This window comes from Astatotilapia calliptera, chromosome 12, assembly GCF_900246225.1.
Source record: "Astatotilapia calliptera chromosome 12, fAstCal1.2, whole genome shotgun sequence".
In the NCBI taxonomy this organism is placed as follows: domain Eukaryota; kingdom Metazoa; phylum Chordata; class Actinopteri; order Cichliformes; family Cichlidae; genus Astatotilapia; species Astatotilapia calliptera.
In genome coordinates, this window is record NC_039313.1 from 33,230,743 (window position 1) to 33,247,391 (window position 16,649).

Sequence of the window (16,649 nt, forward strand, 5' to 3'; positions counted from 1 at the left end):
TTGCACTTGATTGCACTGTGATTGCTCCATTCATTATGTGAATGCATTGAGTAAATGAAGTGCGTGAAGCTTGAGGAAATGTGACTGAGGGATCTGATTAATGTGACAACTGCAGATGGAAGAGAAAAAGAAGAAAGAAGAAAACACAAGAGAAAGGACAAGAAAAGACTCAAAGCACGAAGAGCTAGAGCGATTGTGAGGACAGGAGAGTGGGACGATAACATGAGAAAAATGAAGATGAGACTTAACGGCCAATAAGGCTGTCAGTAAGCCAGGATCTACTGTTCTATATATCTCTGTCCATCTCTTTTCTTACTCTAGTACCACTCGTTACACCCTCTCCCCGACTTCATTGTCCTTTATAGCTTCTTTCTTTCTCACCCATCCATTTCCTTTCCATCTGCCACTCAGTCTCACTTTTTGACCTCCCTTTTCATCCCACAACTGAAGCTATGTGCAAAAATAAGAGTTTAAGAGAGAGGAAGTCAAGTATGAAAATGGGAGGCTAAGACATTTAGCGGTGCAAGTTCTGGCCCGCTGACGGCTTTACCGACTAATATTGTCACGGTTCTGGGTCGGTTCGACTCAGGATTTGAGTTCTGATGTTTTGGTTATTTTTGAATGATTGTTGTGTTTTTCGGGTGCTATGATGATGATGATGATTATTATTATTATTAGAATTCCATGTTTCTGTTTATTCGCGTTTCAGGATTTATGTCTCATGTTTAGCATTGAGTTCCATGTGTTATATTCTGTCTGTCTCTCAGTGTCTAGTCTGCGTCCTTGTGTAGCGATCTCTTGTTTCCTGTTTTATTGTGAAGGTCTGCGTCTCATGTGAGTGTATTCAGTTTTACCTCCCTTGTCTCGTCTCGTTAATTACTCCCAGCTGTGTGTAATCTCCCTGTGTTTCTCTGAGTATATTTAAGTCGTGTCTTCTGTTGTTGTAGTCGCTGGTCCGTCTGTGTATCCATCAGATTTCATCCGCGTGTTCTTCCTGCTGTCCGTCATCACTTACCTCCGCCCATCCTTCTTCATGTTCGTGTACTGGTTCATGTTTTGTAGTTTAGTTGTTCCCAGTTCAGATAGTCTGCAGTCCAGTTTACCGTTCTTCTATTTTGTACTTTACTTTCAATAAACCACCTTCACACCTTTAAAAGTGCCTGCGTTTGGATCCTACTTCATTATCTCCACACGGCTCACTTCACTCACCGTGACAAATATGAGTACCAGCCAAGTGTTGATATCTTTATTAAGCTGGGCTCTCCTGTTTTACGAAACTTCTCCATGTATTTGAACATAGTCTCCCGGCAGTTTGTGAAAAACTTGCACAAACAGCCGTGTGTTTGTTTGTGGACACCAGATCTTTTTCTTTAGTGGAACACATTTATTTATCACACCTGGTAGAAATCAGTCGGTCTCTAAATATTTGAAGTCCAGTTTAGACCAACTCCAATTACTTCATCTTTGAGCCAACATGGTCAAATCAATCTAAGTGTCTGCACTGATGGGTCCAACTCATTTGAATTTTATCTCTTTGCAGGAGAGATCAACAGTAGACTCCACCCACTGGTTGCCCACTGGTTGCAGTCTGAGTCAGCTGAGAGCCACTTTGCAATTCTGCTGATGTTGGATCTCACGTCAGCCTTTGACACCATTGACCATCGCATCCTACTTGAAAGACTAAAATACTGGGACGATCTGATATCCTTGTGTTGGTGTTGTTCCCTCGTCATCATAAATAATGTTGTTCAAGGTTCAACATTGCAAGTAACCAATCAGCTTCTGCTGACGTCATCCGCGACCTCGGAAAAAAAACAAACGCCTTCAAAAAATCTACTTCACTTGCGAGAAGAGAAACCGCCTCTGTAAGGACAATATGTATAATGCTTACCGTTTATTAAAGGAAAGTATCCTGAAATGCAAAGAATTCAAGTTCCTGGATCGGCGGACAGAAGCGGTTTCTCTTCTCGCAAGTGAAGTAGATTTTTTTAAGGCGGTATTTTTCAAAGGCACAAAAGGGGGACGTCACAACAATGTGATTGGTCACTTGCAATGTTGAACCTGGAAAAACATTTATTATGATGATGTGGGAACAACACCGACACGAGGATATCAGATCATCCAAAATACTGGGTTGGTGTAACTGGATCTGCTTTAGAGTGGTTCTCATCATATCTGTATGAATGTAACTTTTTTGTGGCAGTTTCTAAATACAGGTCATCTTCCACGTCCCTGTACTATGGTGTGCCAAAATGGCTCTGTGCTGGGGCCTTTATTGTTCTTAATATATCTACTTCCCCTCCGGCATGTTTTGAGCCCCTTTGAGGACATTTGCTGCCACTGCTACGCAGACGATATCCAGGTATACATTTCTTTAAGCCCCAAGATGTTTCTAAGCTACAGATTTTGAATGAGTGCTTAGATTCCATTAAAGTTTGGATGGCTGACAACTTAACGAAGGAAAGGCTGAAATCCTTGTATGTGCCCCTGATAGACACATAGCTAAGATAATAAATGCTCTTGGTCCCTTGGCAACATTTGTGAAATCGTCTATCAGGAACCACATCTTTTTAGAATTGCATTTTGTTAACTGTCGTCTGTTTTGTTTTATGCTTTTGGATCTTTTATCTAGAAAGGTGCTATATAAAAAAAGTATTACTTACTTACTTACTTAAATCGCCATCTTGCAGCAACCAAGTCACTACTTATGGAGGAATCTGTGAATTTCTTTTTAAAGTCGATGACGTTCTGCCTTGACTTTGAATGTAAATAGTTCATGTGAATTTTTATATATGCATACGCCAACAGATTTACAGTTGTGAAAACAGACTGACTTGTTCTAATTGCCATTTTATCACCACCTTAACAGACCAAAGTTGCTTTAACCTCCTAGGGCCTGGTGACAACATATGTGGACATCACATTTTGTGTTGTCTAGACCAAAATACTAAATTTTGCTCTACAAGGGCCTGATATCCACTTACGAGGACATTATACTGCCACTGTTCTATTGAAATTTTAAACGAATATCCTCATATGTGGATCTCATTTTTGTCAGAAACAAAAATCAGGTAAAAAAAAAAAAAAAAGATCTGGAAATTCTTTGTTTTTATATTCATCAGGTCCCAATATGCCCAAATATCAAAGACAAATTAAAAATGCATGCCGTGGAAGAGTTGAGGTCTTAGGAGGTTAAAGATGGCAACTGACTGTGAGCAACCAAACGCAACAAGATTGCAAATTTATTGGTCACGGTCACACTTCTTTGGTTGAAGCCAGAGTTATGGGCTCAAATTGTGGTCATAAATATATTGTACTTGTAAATCAGGATTTGTATGTGTAAAAAGAATTTGTGTGTGTAAAAAAAGATTTATGTGTGGACTTAGCCAACAAATACGTGTGAAACTCTGCACTCAAGTTTCAAGTTTCAAGTTACAAGTACGAATTTTGACCCTATTTTCCTTCCTTTCATCTGATTGGCCAATGTCATGTCAATCACAAATTTAACAATCCAATCAGAGAAGAGATGGGTTTGGCTATTGGAGGGGTGATTTATGGAGCATCAGGTCATGGCAGAATAAATGCCCTTTTACATGCCACCCCAGCGTTTTCCTTTAGTGCTGTGGAAATGACAGTCTTCACTAGTGGGGATAGTTACAAAGCTTTCTTCGTTATGAATTAGCGATACATGTTTTTATTGAACATTTGAAGATAAAAAAAAACAAAACCAGAAACTCAAACTCTGAGTTTCTGTTCAGAAAAAGGTCAGAGATAGAAACGACAAGGAGCCCCACAGAGCTCAGCAGCCAGTGCAACAAATTCTGGATCCTTGGCTTTTAGTTAGCAATTAGCAAAATAAAAAAGCGCCCCTCCGACAGCCAAACCCATCTATTCTCTGATTGGATTGTTAAATTTGTGATTGACATGACATTGACCAATCAGATGAAAGGAAGAAAAATAGGGTCAAAATTCCTACTTGTAACTTGAAACTTGAGTGCAGAGTTTCACACGTATTTTTTGGCTAAGTCCACACACAAATTCTTTGTACACATACAAATCCTGAAGTACAAAATATTTATGACCACAATTTGAGCCCATACAGGGTCTCTGTTTTCTCTAATGTGGTTGTAGCATTAGGTTTATAGGCATTAAGAACTACTTAGGCAGGTTTAGGCAGTAATGTTTAGGGAATAAAACTTGGTTAGAATTAGTCAATAAAGTTAATCATTTAGGTTAAGTCGACTCAGCGAGAGTGAAGCAGTGAAACTTTTTGGACAATAAAACATTCTTGGTTGGGGTTAAAGATCAGTTTGTTTGTTATTTCCTTGGTTTTCACCTGGATTTTGTACTCTCTGAAGAGTCTTAACAACAACAAGCTGCAGGCACGAAATGCTTCTCACTTAAAGCTATCAGTTTAAGAGTTGCATTGACTGTAACAATAACACAGGACAGTCCACGCCCAAACACTATCTTGCATTGAGACCATGACGGTATTCTCCACTCTTCCTGCAAAAAATTAGTTCCTGAATATTAGTGAAAACAAAGAAGTATATTTTAATACAGCACAGAACTCATGACTGCTTACAGGAATCTTTCTTCTTTGCCTTGAGTGAACCAGAATAGCTTTTGTCTCGTCTTGAGGATAAGCCCACACTATAGGGCAGGTTCAGAAATCATACACTTTGATCCAAGCTGCTGTTTACAGAACGCTGCCTCGACGCTCTCGCGCTGTACTTTAATTTTCTCACAAGCGTGACGAGCCAGAGTCCCTGAGGCACAAAATTAAAAAACTGCAGCATTGATTAACAGTTGTATTAAAACAACTGATCCAGAGGTGTGGATCCAGGCGCACTTAACCATACAACACCGCCCCGATAATGACAAACACCTAATGAGAAAAGCCTCACTCTGGAAAACTGCAGATGTGTTAATATTAGACACGGTTGTTGTTGTGCTGTTGCTTTATAAAAGTGTAAGAGGGCAAAAAAATAACTGCCAATTTTACTGTTTGTACAAGCTTGACCTCCACCTGAGGCTGGTCATGTGCCATAGCCTGGAAAATAAGCCAACTTGCCAACATTACAGACATTTGGCTGATGAGTTTTAGTCATTTCACACCCTGACACACACTAAAAAGGCAGTGCCTCACTGTAATCCACCTAACTCTGCCAACTTTCAATCATAAGACTCTTTATTTAAGACAATAAAGCTCCAAATGGCATCAGATTAATTCAACCGCTCCTAATTTTGATAATCAAAACCGATTAAGCAATGATAAGGTGGTGATTAAGAGGTTTAAAAAGTACTTGTTTAGTAGAAAGAAAATAGATTTTAGGTGAAACTGCTCAAAACAACGTTTATATTTTTCTTTTTAAGTAAATGGGTCAAGATTTCTGAAGAGACACTTAAGTTGATTTTTTTTTTTTTTTTTGAATCTGTACAGCTGATATCTCCAAAACTTTGCAACTCGCACCAAAATAACTTAAACGGCTTGATAGCACCAGAAGAAAATAAAACATTTTATTTTGGGGTAAACAGCTCTTTTAATGGTGTGCTTATTTATGTAGCATCCATGCAGTTATTAATCATCTCAGCCCCTGTAAGGAGTCACGTCACAGTAGGCCTTGGGAGAGTTTTTCAAACAATAATATAAGGTTACATACTGTAAATGCTTTCTGATATTAGGGGTGGGGGAAAAAAATCGATACTGTGTAGTATCGTGATATTTTGTTTGCTAATAATGTATCGATACAGGGACAGCAGAAATCGATATTTTGTTACAAAAACGTTTTTGTGGACTAAAACATGCTCCGACTTCAGAGCATGTTGATCAGCTCCTTTTTCTGAGCAAGAATCCTGACATTCCTTCAAGTCCAAATGTGTTTAACTCTTTATTTGGCAGCAATAAACATGTTTTATTTTAATTAAGTTTAAAACTTTTTTATTTAATGTAAAATTATATTTTGTTTTAATTTACTTTCAAATTCTTCAGTTGCTGAATGGGCTGCATAGTTTTCATAAATTGCATAGTTCAGAATAGCTATAATTGTACCAGATGGTTGCATTCAGTTAAGTTGGACTAGACTGTAATACAAACTGTTCAGTTTGTCAACAATAAAACTGACTGAAATGAGAGAAAGACTGAGTGCGAGACTTTGTTATTAGATAAAATGAATATTGATAAAGTTTAACTTTATGTACAGAATCTGAATATCGCAAAATATTTTTAAAAAATTGCAATAATATCGTATCGTGCGTTAAGTATTGTGATAATATCGTATCGTGGGATGTATGGTGATTCCCACCTGTATCTGATATATATATATATATATTTTTTTTTTTTGATTGATTACATTATTTATTTTTCTTTGGCAAACACAAAAACATGATTAGTAATTTATCAGTGTTGCTTCCACACAGCTGTGCTGAGGTTTATCTGGAAACTGTTTCAGGATTTTTTGTCTGTATTTAGGTTTTTGGATTCTTGGTGAATATGTACAGTATGTCTGTTTTTCACTGTTATTCTAGGGTTTGAAGTTTTGATTTTTGTGTTTGGATTCCTGATTTAATTGTTTTATTGGTTTTAATTCTGTTACTGATATTTGGTGAATCTTGTAAAAGCACAACAAGGGACAAGGGTTGGAAATTAGCAACAGCTCTAAACCCTGAGCAGCACATCAATGATCCAAACTATGTTAAACTGAAATGACTTCATGTACCATGTTTGAATCTGGTTCATGATTTCTTTATTGTTTTAAACGTCAGTTTGATTTCTTGTGACATTGTTGAGTCTTTGATTTCTGTTTTTACGTCACGTTTTTTTTGGGTAAAAGACGTTGTTTCGTGATCCTGTGTTTTCAGTATTGTTTAAGTAGGTTGAGCTTTAGCTTTATTGGATTGTTTGAGTTTTGATAGTTCACAGTTCGAGTGCTAGTGTTTGTTATGTCTTGTGTGTTTGGTTCCCTCAGTGTTACCCTGTCTGTTCCCTCTGATTCTGTTTCTTTGATGACTGAGTCTTCTTGTCTCCATGTTTAGTTTTTGTCTTTTGTTTATTTCCTTTCCCAGCCGGCCCGCGGTATACAAACGGTTCAGTCTCCCTCTTTTTCCTTGTCAAATTGTTTGTCTATGCTCTCTGCTTCCTGTTTTCTGTAATTCCCCGTTAACTTTTTGGATTGTTGTTTTGTGTACTGACTCACTGGCTTTGCAAACAGCCAATAAATATCTTGCTTTTGTCTAACACTGACTGCCTTTGTGTCCTGCATTTTGGTCCTGCTTTACACTCCACCTCACAACAGTAATGGGCCATGACTGAGGCTCAGGTGGATACACAGTTTTAAGAAAAAGAACTGTTCATGTTTAGGCTGTATCATTACTCTGTCAATGTTAGGCAATAAAACACCAAGTGAGCCATAAAATAACAGGCTAATGTTATCTGGTAACCACAATTTAACAATGAAATTTGTTACAGTGTGAGATTTACTGTAGGAGTACAGGAAACAGAGTTATCTAATTAGTTTATATTATCTCCACATGCTTAGAAACAGCTCGAAACATATTTTAAAATATTTAATTAAAATATTAAGTTAAGGAAACGCTCACTTAGGACTGATCCTATTTCGCGGTGACAAAATGAATGGGACCGAACGTAATGTGTGACTCTAACAGTGTCTCACATTTTCGTATATTATTACAAACATTATAAATGCATGAGATTATAATACAATTATTAATGTGTCCAAGCTGAGACGAACAGTTAGGCTGCAGGCTCCTCACTGAAGGAGTCACAAAGGAGATTTTTATCTCAAAACTATCACGGCGTCCTTGCCGTGTATTAACCTGTATGCAGCCCCACACAGGTTAACACACCTATGGCATCATATTCGAAAGTTAGGAAAATAGATTTTACTGCTAAGTATGAAACTTTGAAACGTATTTCATCAATTTCAAATAACTCATCTGGGTCAGATCAAAGCAAAATAAGAAGCTGACATCTTTCCCCATGAGACCTGAACACTGCACGACTTCTGGTTATGCCCCTCAGGTATGAACTGCCCAATCAGAAAAGAGGCTACGGACCTCTGGGCCGGTGTACAGCCATGATTAATAGGCTTAAAGGATGATTTACAGTTCCAGCAAAAAATGAGAGCGAATGAAAGAAAAGGAGGTTGTGATCTTTTTTCCCCCTTTTCTATTTTTAGCCACAAACCGAACTCAGTTGGGATGTTCAGATCACTGGCAGGGAGGAAAAAGGAGCCAGGGTTAATAACCGAACACGTGACATGTGAATTTATCACATCGGCATGTTAATTTAGTGAGCTAACCTTGTTTAAATCAGTTTCTATTCAGACATGAATATATCTGTTACGGACCATCATGGGCATACTATTGCATGCAATTCTCCAGTAATGACAGAAATAATAAAATTGTTTTCATGAAATTATTTTTATTTGTCTACTACATAATTACTTTAGTGTGATATGAATGGAAATGGCGGAGGTCTTTACCAGAAGTAAATGCTGTTAAAATACAGTTAAAGTCCAAATTCTATGCTCTCCTTCAGATTGGGCCAGACTGGGGGATTTGGCAGGCAAATTCTGGCCCCTGGGCCTTATGTTTGACACCCCTGTTTTAAAGGCTTGTTGTTTACTAACACGTGGTTATGACGAAACTGTCATGAAATCAAGTCAAATCAAATGAAGGGACAAGATGTTTGTTCATAGTCCTAATTCTGCTAAATGTGGGCAAGTTTTGGTTGGATGCAGGTAAACGGTTCATGAGAGTGAAGGAGTGACTGGATTTGCTGAAATGCTGATTAGGAAAAAGCAGCGTGAACAAAAACAACAGAACTGAATAGAATAATGTATTTATTTTTAGAATATTCTCAGTCTATTGTTTGAATTGGTCGACACCAGCATACACGCTTGTGAATATGATTAATGAGTGTGGTTTTTTGTGAATTTACTGCATAAATTAAATCATTTAGTGCAGATCTTTTTTTCCCTACTGGGCGCACTGGGTACTCAGATTAATAAAACAATCGGCTACTCCAGGATATTACATTTTACACATTTCCCATGTTGTTTTCCGTGTTGTGGACTAATTAGACTGTTTGTCTGAGCATATGCATACTTTAGATTTGAGACATTTGAATATTCTGCTGGGTAGAAATACAGTAAAAACTGAGAGAGCATGAAGACTGCCGAGGGACGTAAAACACGGAGACAATAAATGTGAATTAAACAGCTTCAACTATTGTTGTATCAAACTGAACCTTTGAATGGCGCAATGAAAAATGCCTCTGTTTCCCAGCTGTAATTAGTCACTCACGCAGCCAACCTGAATTACAAGTCTGCCTGAACTTAAACAATGTGGTCCCTGTGTTTAATTGCCTGTTAGGTTATTTATTTATATGAGAAAATGGTTATAATTGCTGGCTGTGAATATACCCATTTTCAGTCATTAAGACAGATGGAGCCGCCTCTTTCAAGGAGGGCGGTGAAACATAAGAGCTTTGATGTGGTTTACAGGAGGAAATCAGCTAGAAGCCATAATTCAATGTCACTGGAAGAATTTTTATTTCTTAATTTGTGGTATTTCCACTTGGAATAAGTTTTTATTTGCACCTGTTCGGGCCAAACTCACTGCTATTGACTCATCCTCTCATTTTCTTGCCAGTAAAAGTTTTTTCTCATCATTAATTGTTAAATAGGTTTATTTTCTGCCAAGGAGAAAGAGTGCAACCAGGAGGCAATACGATAAAAAATTAAAGCACCTACAGCAAAGAACAAAAAGGACCCAGAAATTCAACTCACATCACCACCAATGTTGTTGAACAACATTAGATTAATGCACACATTAACATCAATATTAATATGCCGACATGAATGAGAATTTGGCAGTGACAGAGTGAGGAAAGACTTTTTGTTACACTCTCAGTGTGTAGCTGATGACATGCTGACACACACGGAGCAGATCGCCTTACAGCACATTCATCACAAAGGAAAAACAAAAACGATGTTGCATGATTTCACTTTTTAGCCAAACAGCGTCTCGTTTACAGGGAACACGATTTTGATTACATACTTTCAGGATGAATGAACTGACAAACACATTTACACCTGAGCAGTACAGACGTGGCGTTTGATAACGAGGGGAGAAAAAGATAAAGAGCTCTGCTCAGGAAACGTTCTGGAGGGGGCAGAGATGTTTCACAGAATCAGAAACTCAGGTTTTCATTCATGACTCCTGATTTTTCACAAACAAAAATCAAACATACAAGGGGAAAAAGTCAATCAAAGAAAATCCACAAAAAACAGTTTCTGCGACTTTAGGCAGGCAAAGATAAGAAATCCAGTGTACCTTCAAACATTTCAATATGCCAGGTAGGACGTTTATACTTTAAAAACTGTTTTAAACTTTACTTTAAACTTTTATACGTTTTTAGTGAGTACTCTCGGACATTTTAATGGTTATGGTCGTCTCCATTGTCAAAATGATTCTGGTGAATGTATGAAACGGGTAGTTTTACAATTGGGTTATGGTTAGGTTTAGGCATTTGTTTTTGATGGTTAGGGTAAGTGGCTAGGGAAAGCAGTATGTCAAAAAGATGTCCCCACAAGATATGAATACCCGACATGCGTGTGTGTGTGTGTGTGTGTGTGTGTCACTTTTCCTGCATACATACCTTGGTGACACTCGGGGCAACATTGGCCGTCCTGAATGACAGCCAGGGTGCCCAGAGGGCAAGTACGGCAGGATCTCAGATAACAAGTCACCTGGGCATCGTGGCATTCACACTCACGACAACTGCCATCACTCCATCGAGCAAGGTTCTATAAAAGAGAGGACATAGTATTTGCAGCTGTAAATGGGAGGTTAATGTTCTCATTATGCTTAAAGTGTGACTGCGATAAAGGCTTTTATAGAGGACGGACAGAATGTGGAAAATACTGAAAAGAAAAGGATTTTGACTTTGAAGAAGCTGATTAACGATTAAAAAGGATGCCACACAGAGAAGGCCGTGGTCTGAATGCTAATGAGCTGCATGTGTCCGTTTTAAAAGAAGGCTGACAGTCACGACTCTCATATGTTTTTTGAAACAGAAAGAGTGAACTGACTGAGGCCCACTAAGGGGAGATATTCGAACAGGCGACAGCAGGAATGTCAGTCACAAAGGGAAAAGAGCCTCACATGGAAAACTGAAACATTTCTCAAGAACCTGTGAAGACTTTTCAAACTTTCTACTGTCCACACAGGGAACCAAGCAGATCGCTTTAAAAACTAACGTGTGCCGTCACCTGGCTCTGACACCAGCACTACCGTTATTTAAGAAATTCTACAGGTGTAAGAGCGAGTTTTCCTCATTTGCAGATAATAGGTTTTTTTCCTTGAAGAGTTTTAGACTTCAGTCCTCTGAAGAACGAGATGATCCAAAGCTTGTCTTTAGCTTGACGATGTAAGAGACTGATAAACCTTGATTTTATCAGTCTCTCACATCGTTTTTAAGTTCTGATCCACTCCTTTTTATACAACTACTTCAGTTCATTGATGTTTGTGGCCATTCATTTAAGCACAGCTCTTTTAAGGTCCCATAACAGCCTTTCAATCAAGGTCGAGGTCCAGACCTTAACTTGGCTGATTCTTTTTCTTAGTTGTAGGTTGCTGTTGTAGGTTTGTGGCTGTGCTTTGAATCATTGTTCTGTTGCATGACCCATTTTTGGCAAAGCCAAATGGCCTCACGCTGGACTCTAGAAAACTTTGGTATACAGAGGAGTTCATATTTGAATCAATGATTGCAAAGTGCACACATCCTTCAGCTGCAAAACAAGCCCAAATCATCACCTCTCCACCACTGTGCTGACAGCTGGTATGAGGTGTTTGCCCTGATTTGCTGCGTTTGGGGTTTACCAAACATGGCGCTGTGTGTTATGACTATTTTTCCAGAAGTCTTGTTGTCTGTTTGGATGCAATTTAGCGAACTGAAGTCACGCTGCCATGTTCTTTTTGGAGAGCAGAGGCTTTCTCGGGGCAACTCATCCAAAAAAGCTACACTTGTTTTTCTAATTGCACTTTAATATTTAACATGCTAACTGAAACCCGTAGTGTCTGAGATGTAGCTGCTTTTGCAGCTTCTCTCAGCATTGCACAGCCAGACCTTGGAGTGAAAGTCTGAGACATCCACTCCTGGGAAGATTCTGCTGTTGTGTTAACACACCTGATTGCTCCAGACGAGCACGCTGCCAAAACATCAGCTTTTGCAGAGGTGTTCACATGTGCCGATGTGAAGCATAATTGATTAGCAGCATGTAGCAGCTACCTACCCTCTTATGGATGGAAACCACAAGTTTCATCAGTTTTTCCATTTCATGGAGTCCTTAGAAAACTTTTTGTTTGCGTGATCGTACGTATGAGCACAGTTATAAGTACAAAATCAATCCGAGCTTAATAAGTTTGTTGTTTAAGTGACATTTGTAATTATTAATCTTTGTCTCTCTTCCACAGCATGTCTTTGTCTTCCTCCTCTCACCCCTACTGGTCCCAACAGACGGCCTCCCCTCCCTGAGCCTGGCTCTGCTGGAGGTTTCTTCCTGTTGAAGGGAGTTTTTCCTTCCCACTGTCGCCAAAGCACTCGTATGCTCACATATGGGGTCATATTATTGTTGAGGTTTTCTCTGTTCTCTTCATCTTACTGTAAGGTCTTTATCTTACAATATAAAGCACCTTGAGGCAAATGTTGCTTTATTCTGTGATATATAAATAAAATTCAATTCAATTCAACGGAAGTGAATCTATGCTATTTAATCCCAATCAGCTTTCTTTGCAGAGGTGAGAAAATAACTACCTGTGTGACAAATGATGTGAACAGCTTGGCTTAGCATCAAGAATAAAAGCAAAAACTTTTTTTATTCAGCTTGATCGATCTGTGCATGACGAGAAATCTAAAAATGTTATGGTGCCAGCTGATTTCTGCACACTCTTCTCTCACTTGTATTTAATCCATCTTTAAAACTTCATAAGTTAAAAATGATTTGGTCAATTAGCATAAGCCCCCCACACGCACAGTATAAATCTGAGCTGGGCTGAGAGAGAGAACCTTGGCTCAACAGGACACTTTATATTCATATCTGAGATATTCTTTTATGCAGGGCAGGTTGCAAACCTCTTTTTATTTATTATACTTAAGGTTGTAATAAAATGTTCCCATTTAGACCAATCACAGCTTCAAATAAACACCTGAAAACTGTTTCATTTCTTTCAGTTTCCCTGTAAATAGTCTGTTAATGTGCCTTTAAATCAACCAGAAGATAAGTGTTGGGTAAACACAGTTCATTATTCTAACTCATTAACGTCCCGAGCTGTTATTTTCCAAGTCACTCGTGAATTCAAACCAGTAATCATCCCGTCACAAACCTGCAGCTTTAACCTTTCGGTGACTCTCTCCCATCACAGGAAAACGCCAAAGCTGATACAACCGTGTATAAATGTGTGTAGGCGCGTAATAAGTATGCAGTATCTATCTGTTTTTATTTACTCGTGGTAAGATTAATTCCTCATGGGAACAAAGAACAATCTATTCAAAAGGATAATAGTTCTCCCGACACTCGCTCTGAGCCACAGCGTCGTTCACCATCCTGCAGCGCTACATTAGCATCGTCCCCATCAATGTGAAACAATTAAAGCTTTGCATTGTGGTTTTCCAGGTCTAACCTATGAATAATGAAGCTGAAGAGCCTCTAAAAGAACACAAACAAAAGATTGTGACCTAAAAAGCCCTGATTAATTTCACAGCTCTGTCCAAAAAAAACACACATGTTCCGTCTGAATGCAACTGTAATTTCCAGTGTTTCGAGTTTGTGTTTGTGTAGCTTAATAGCGATGTGTTTGTTTTCGTAACAGCCTCCTCTGCAGAGAGACTTCATGCCACTTAGCTTCTTTTTTTCTTATGTAAAGGGAAAGAAGCCCTGTGGAGTCTTCGTCTCTCCCACACAGTAGGAATTCTTTGCCCGATTTTGCAATTTTGTTTATAAGCAAACAAGCTCAAAGTAAAATCTACACTTGTGATAGAAGTACCTTGTAGGATTTTCCCTTGTGCACACAGGAAGGTTTCGCAGACGAACACTCGGGGCAGCATTTCCCCGGCAGGTTAACGAGCTCAGATCCCTGAAAAAACAAAGAAAATGTACATTTTTATAAAATTCTCCTCGTGAAGTTACAGACGGCAGCTAAAAGAAAAGAGTACAGCACAAGAGAAAGCTATTTTGGAAATGATGAAGGAGAATAAAGGAGTAACGTGGAAAAGAAACAGAAAAAGAAGGAAACAGGACAAGAACAACGAAGGAAGGGGTAGGAGGGAGAAGGGAGTATGGTTGGAAAGAAGGAGGAAGAGAGCAGTAGACAAAAGAAAGTAAATTAATTAAAAAAGACTGGAAGAAGAGGCAGACAAAGGGAGGTAACAGAAAAGATAAAGGAAAAGAGAGCAAACCAAAGTATTTGCTGTTAATCTTCACATAGAAAAACAAGCCAAGATGAGTCAATCAAAACTCCTGAGTCATCTAAACAACATAACGTGATGGTTATTCAGCTATAATTTGATTGCTGGTTGCTACTTATTAATAATTTAACTTTTTCCTCAAAAAAATTACAAACACTAGGAACTATTTTCTCTGCACCAAACTCCACCCACCAAGTTTCCTCTGCTCACTGAGGACAAGAAATTGGAAATCCACTCGTGTTTGTGACAGCATGACCAAATGAAAGTATTGCTCCATCCTCTTGAGATGTTAGGTTAGCTGTCGGGTACTGTAGCTACTTGATTCCTGTAAGTGGTGGATGTTGCTCTAAAATAAGCTAAACTAAGAGCGACAGTTACTCAGCTTCTCCTGGATGGCTCTGCAGAGAAGGCGAGCATATTGTTGAATGGATCAAGTCATGAGAGTAGTGGAAATCATTAAATATTTGACAGTTTTGCAGCCTGCAGACAAAGAAAACTGCCCATGATATCATGCATCACATTAAAGTAAGACGGTTACGTTATTTTTACTGACTGCGCACAAATTACTGTCTTTTATGCATTTATTGACGTAGATGGACTGAATGTGGAAAAACTGAGATATTGTTGAAACTGCACTTGTGTTTATGAAGATATCTCAGCTCCAGACAGCTGCATGCTTCCTTCTGCTCAGTGATGAGTTTATTGGGTGCAGTTTTCTAGGGAAAAAGCAAGTTCTCCATTAACCTCTTCCCAACAAGACTCATGCATTACTATGATTACCTGGGTCATGAGGGAGGCGCTGCTCCTGTGGTTATTTTTGGCACTTTGAGCACTACACACCATTTAGTTCCATTATATTCAAGTCATGGAAGTCATCTCTATTGCAGATATCATCAAAATCTGGCATCTAGAGACGGAAACTGCTTCTGAAACTTACCAATTTCTCCCATGTGTTATTGATTTTAATGGCTCCTCCTACACCCATACGCATTTCAACTTTAAGAAAAGATAAAACTTGGAAATAAAAGATGCATGTCACAGTAGTAGTATCCCAATACTGCAGTTTTCTAAGACTAGAAGTCCTTTCAGTACCATTACAGTAGGTACATTATTAGTGCAGGAATCATAAACTGCCTGTATAACTGTACCCCAGTGCCTTTCGCCGCCTCCTGACCTACACATCATTAAACCCATAACCTTGTCTTAATTGTTTTGTGCACACACACTCACGCGCACACACAAACACACAGTGGAAATTGGCTCTGTCTTCTCTGCACGGTGACCTTGTTGAGTTCAAAGTTGGAAAAATGCCAGTTATGCTACTTAGAGCTAACGACACTTAGCAGCTGTAATTATCGCCATACAGCATGATTAATGAGGGCTTATTTGGTCGTGGTCGGGGATATTAAAGCAATATTATTAAATCTGCTTGATGTAAAACTGGATGAGGTGTTGAGTCAACGTGGCGTGGAGCCTAAAGCAGGGGGACTGAAGCAACTATGGGAACACCGGCTAATAACTTTAACAAATCCTCTAGGCTGTTTTGTTCAAACACACTCACCTACATTCCTGCCAAGTCTGACCTTTGATGACTTAACATGAAGGCTATTATTGCTTCAGCTGTTGCACTCTGACTTTTAAAGATCCTTTTAATTACACTTTACATGACGTTCTAGACCAGGGGCGTCCAACTCCAGTCCTCGAGAGCTACTGTCCTGCAGGTTTTAGACACATCCTTGTTCCGACACACCTGAATCAAATGAATGGCTTGTTATCAGGCCTTTCCCAACCTTAAGGGCATGCTGAAGAGGTAATCCAACCATTTGATTCAGCTGTGTTGGAGTAGGGATGCATCTAAAAGCTGCAGGACAGTAGCTCTCGAGGACTGGAGTTGGACACCCCTGTCCTAGACCAAACCCATCTGATGGAAACACATATCAAAAAGAAAAATATGTATTTATTAATATTTATATTTCAAAACACTGGCATCAGTTCAATAATGTAAAAATGTCATTTTTACAGTGAGTTTAAGGACACGGTCCAAACTGTTCATCCAAAAGGACATCATGCTGCGGTTTACATGGTTTGCATTAACAGATACATTTTGAATAAAAGAGGAAATCACTATAACTTAAACTTAGATCATTCCCAAATGATT

The 16,649-nt window shown here is 38.8% G+C and overlaps 1 protein-coding gene across 4 annotated transcripts in view; it reads right to left on the reverse strand.

Moving 5' to 3' along the window:
* fras1 (Fraser extracellular matrix complex subunit 1) overlaps positions 1-16,649 on the reverse strand; it is a 297,426-nt gene that overhangs the window by 164,057 nt on the left and 116,720 nt on the right. For all 4 annotated transcript variants that reach the window (XM_026186631.1, XM_026186630.1, XM_026186633.1 and 1 more), the window contains 2 exons: positions 14,071-14,160; positions 10,685-10,832 (listed from right to left, as the gene is read on the reverse strand). In XM_026186631.1, coding sequence (XP_026042416.1) covers positions 10,685-10,832; positions 14,071-14,160 — 238 coding nt within the window. The remainder of the gene's footprint in view (positions 1-10,684; positions 10,833-14,070; positions 14,161-16,649) is intronic.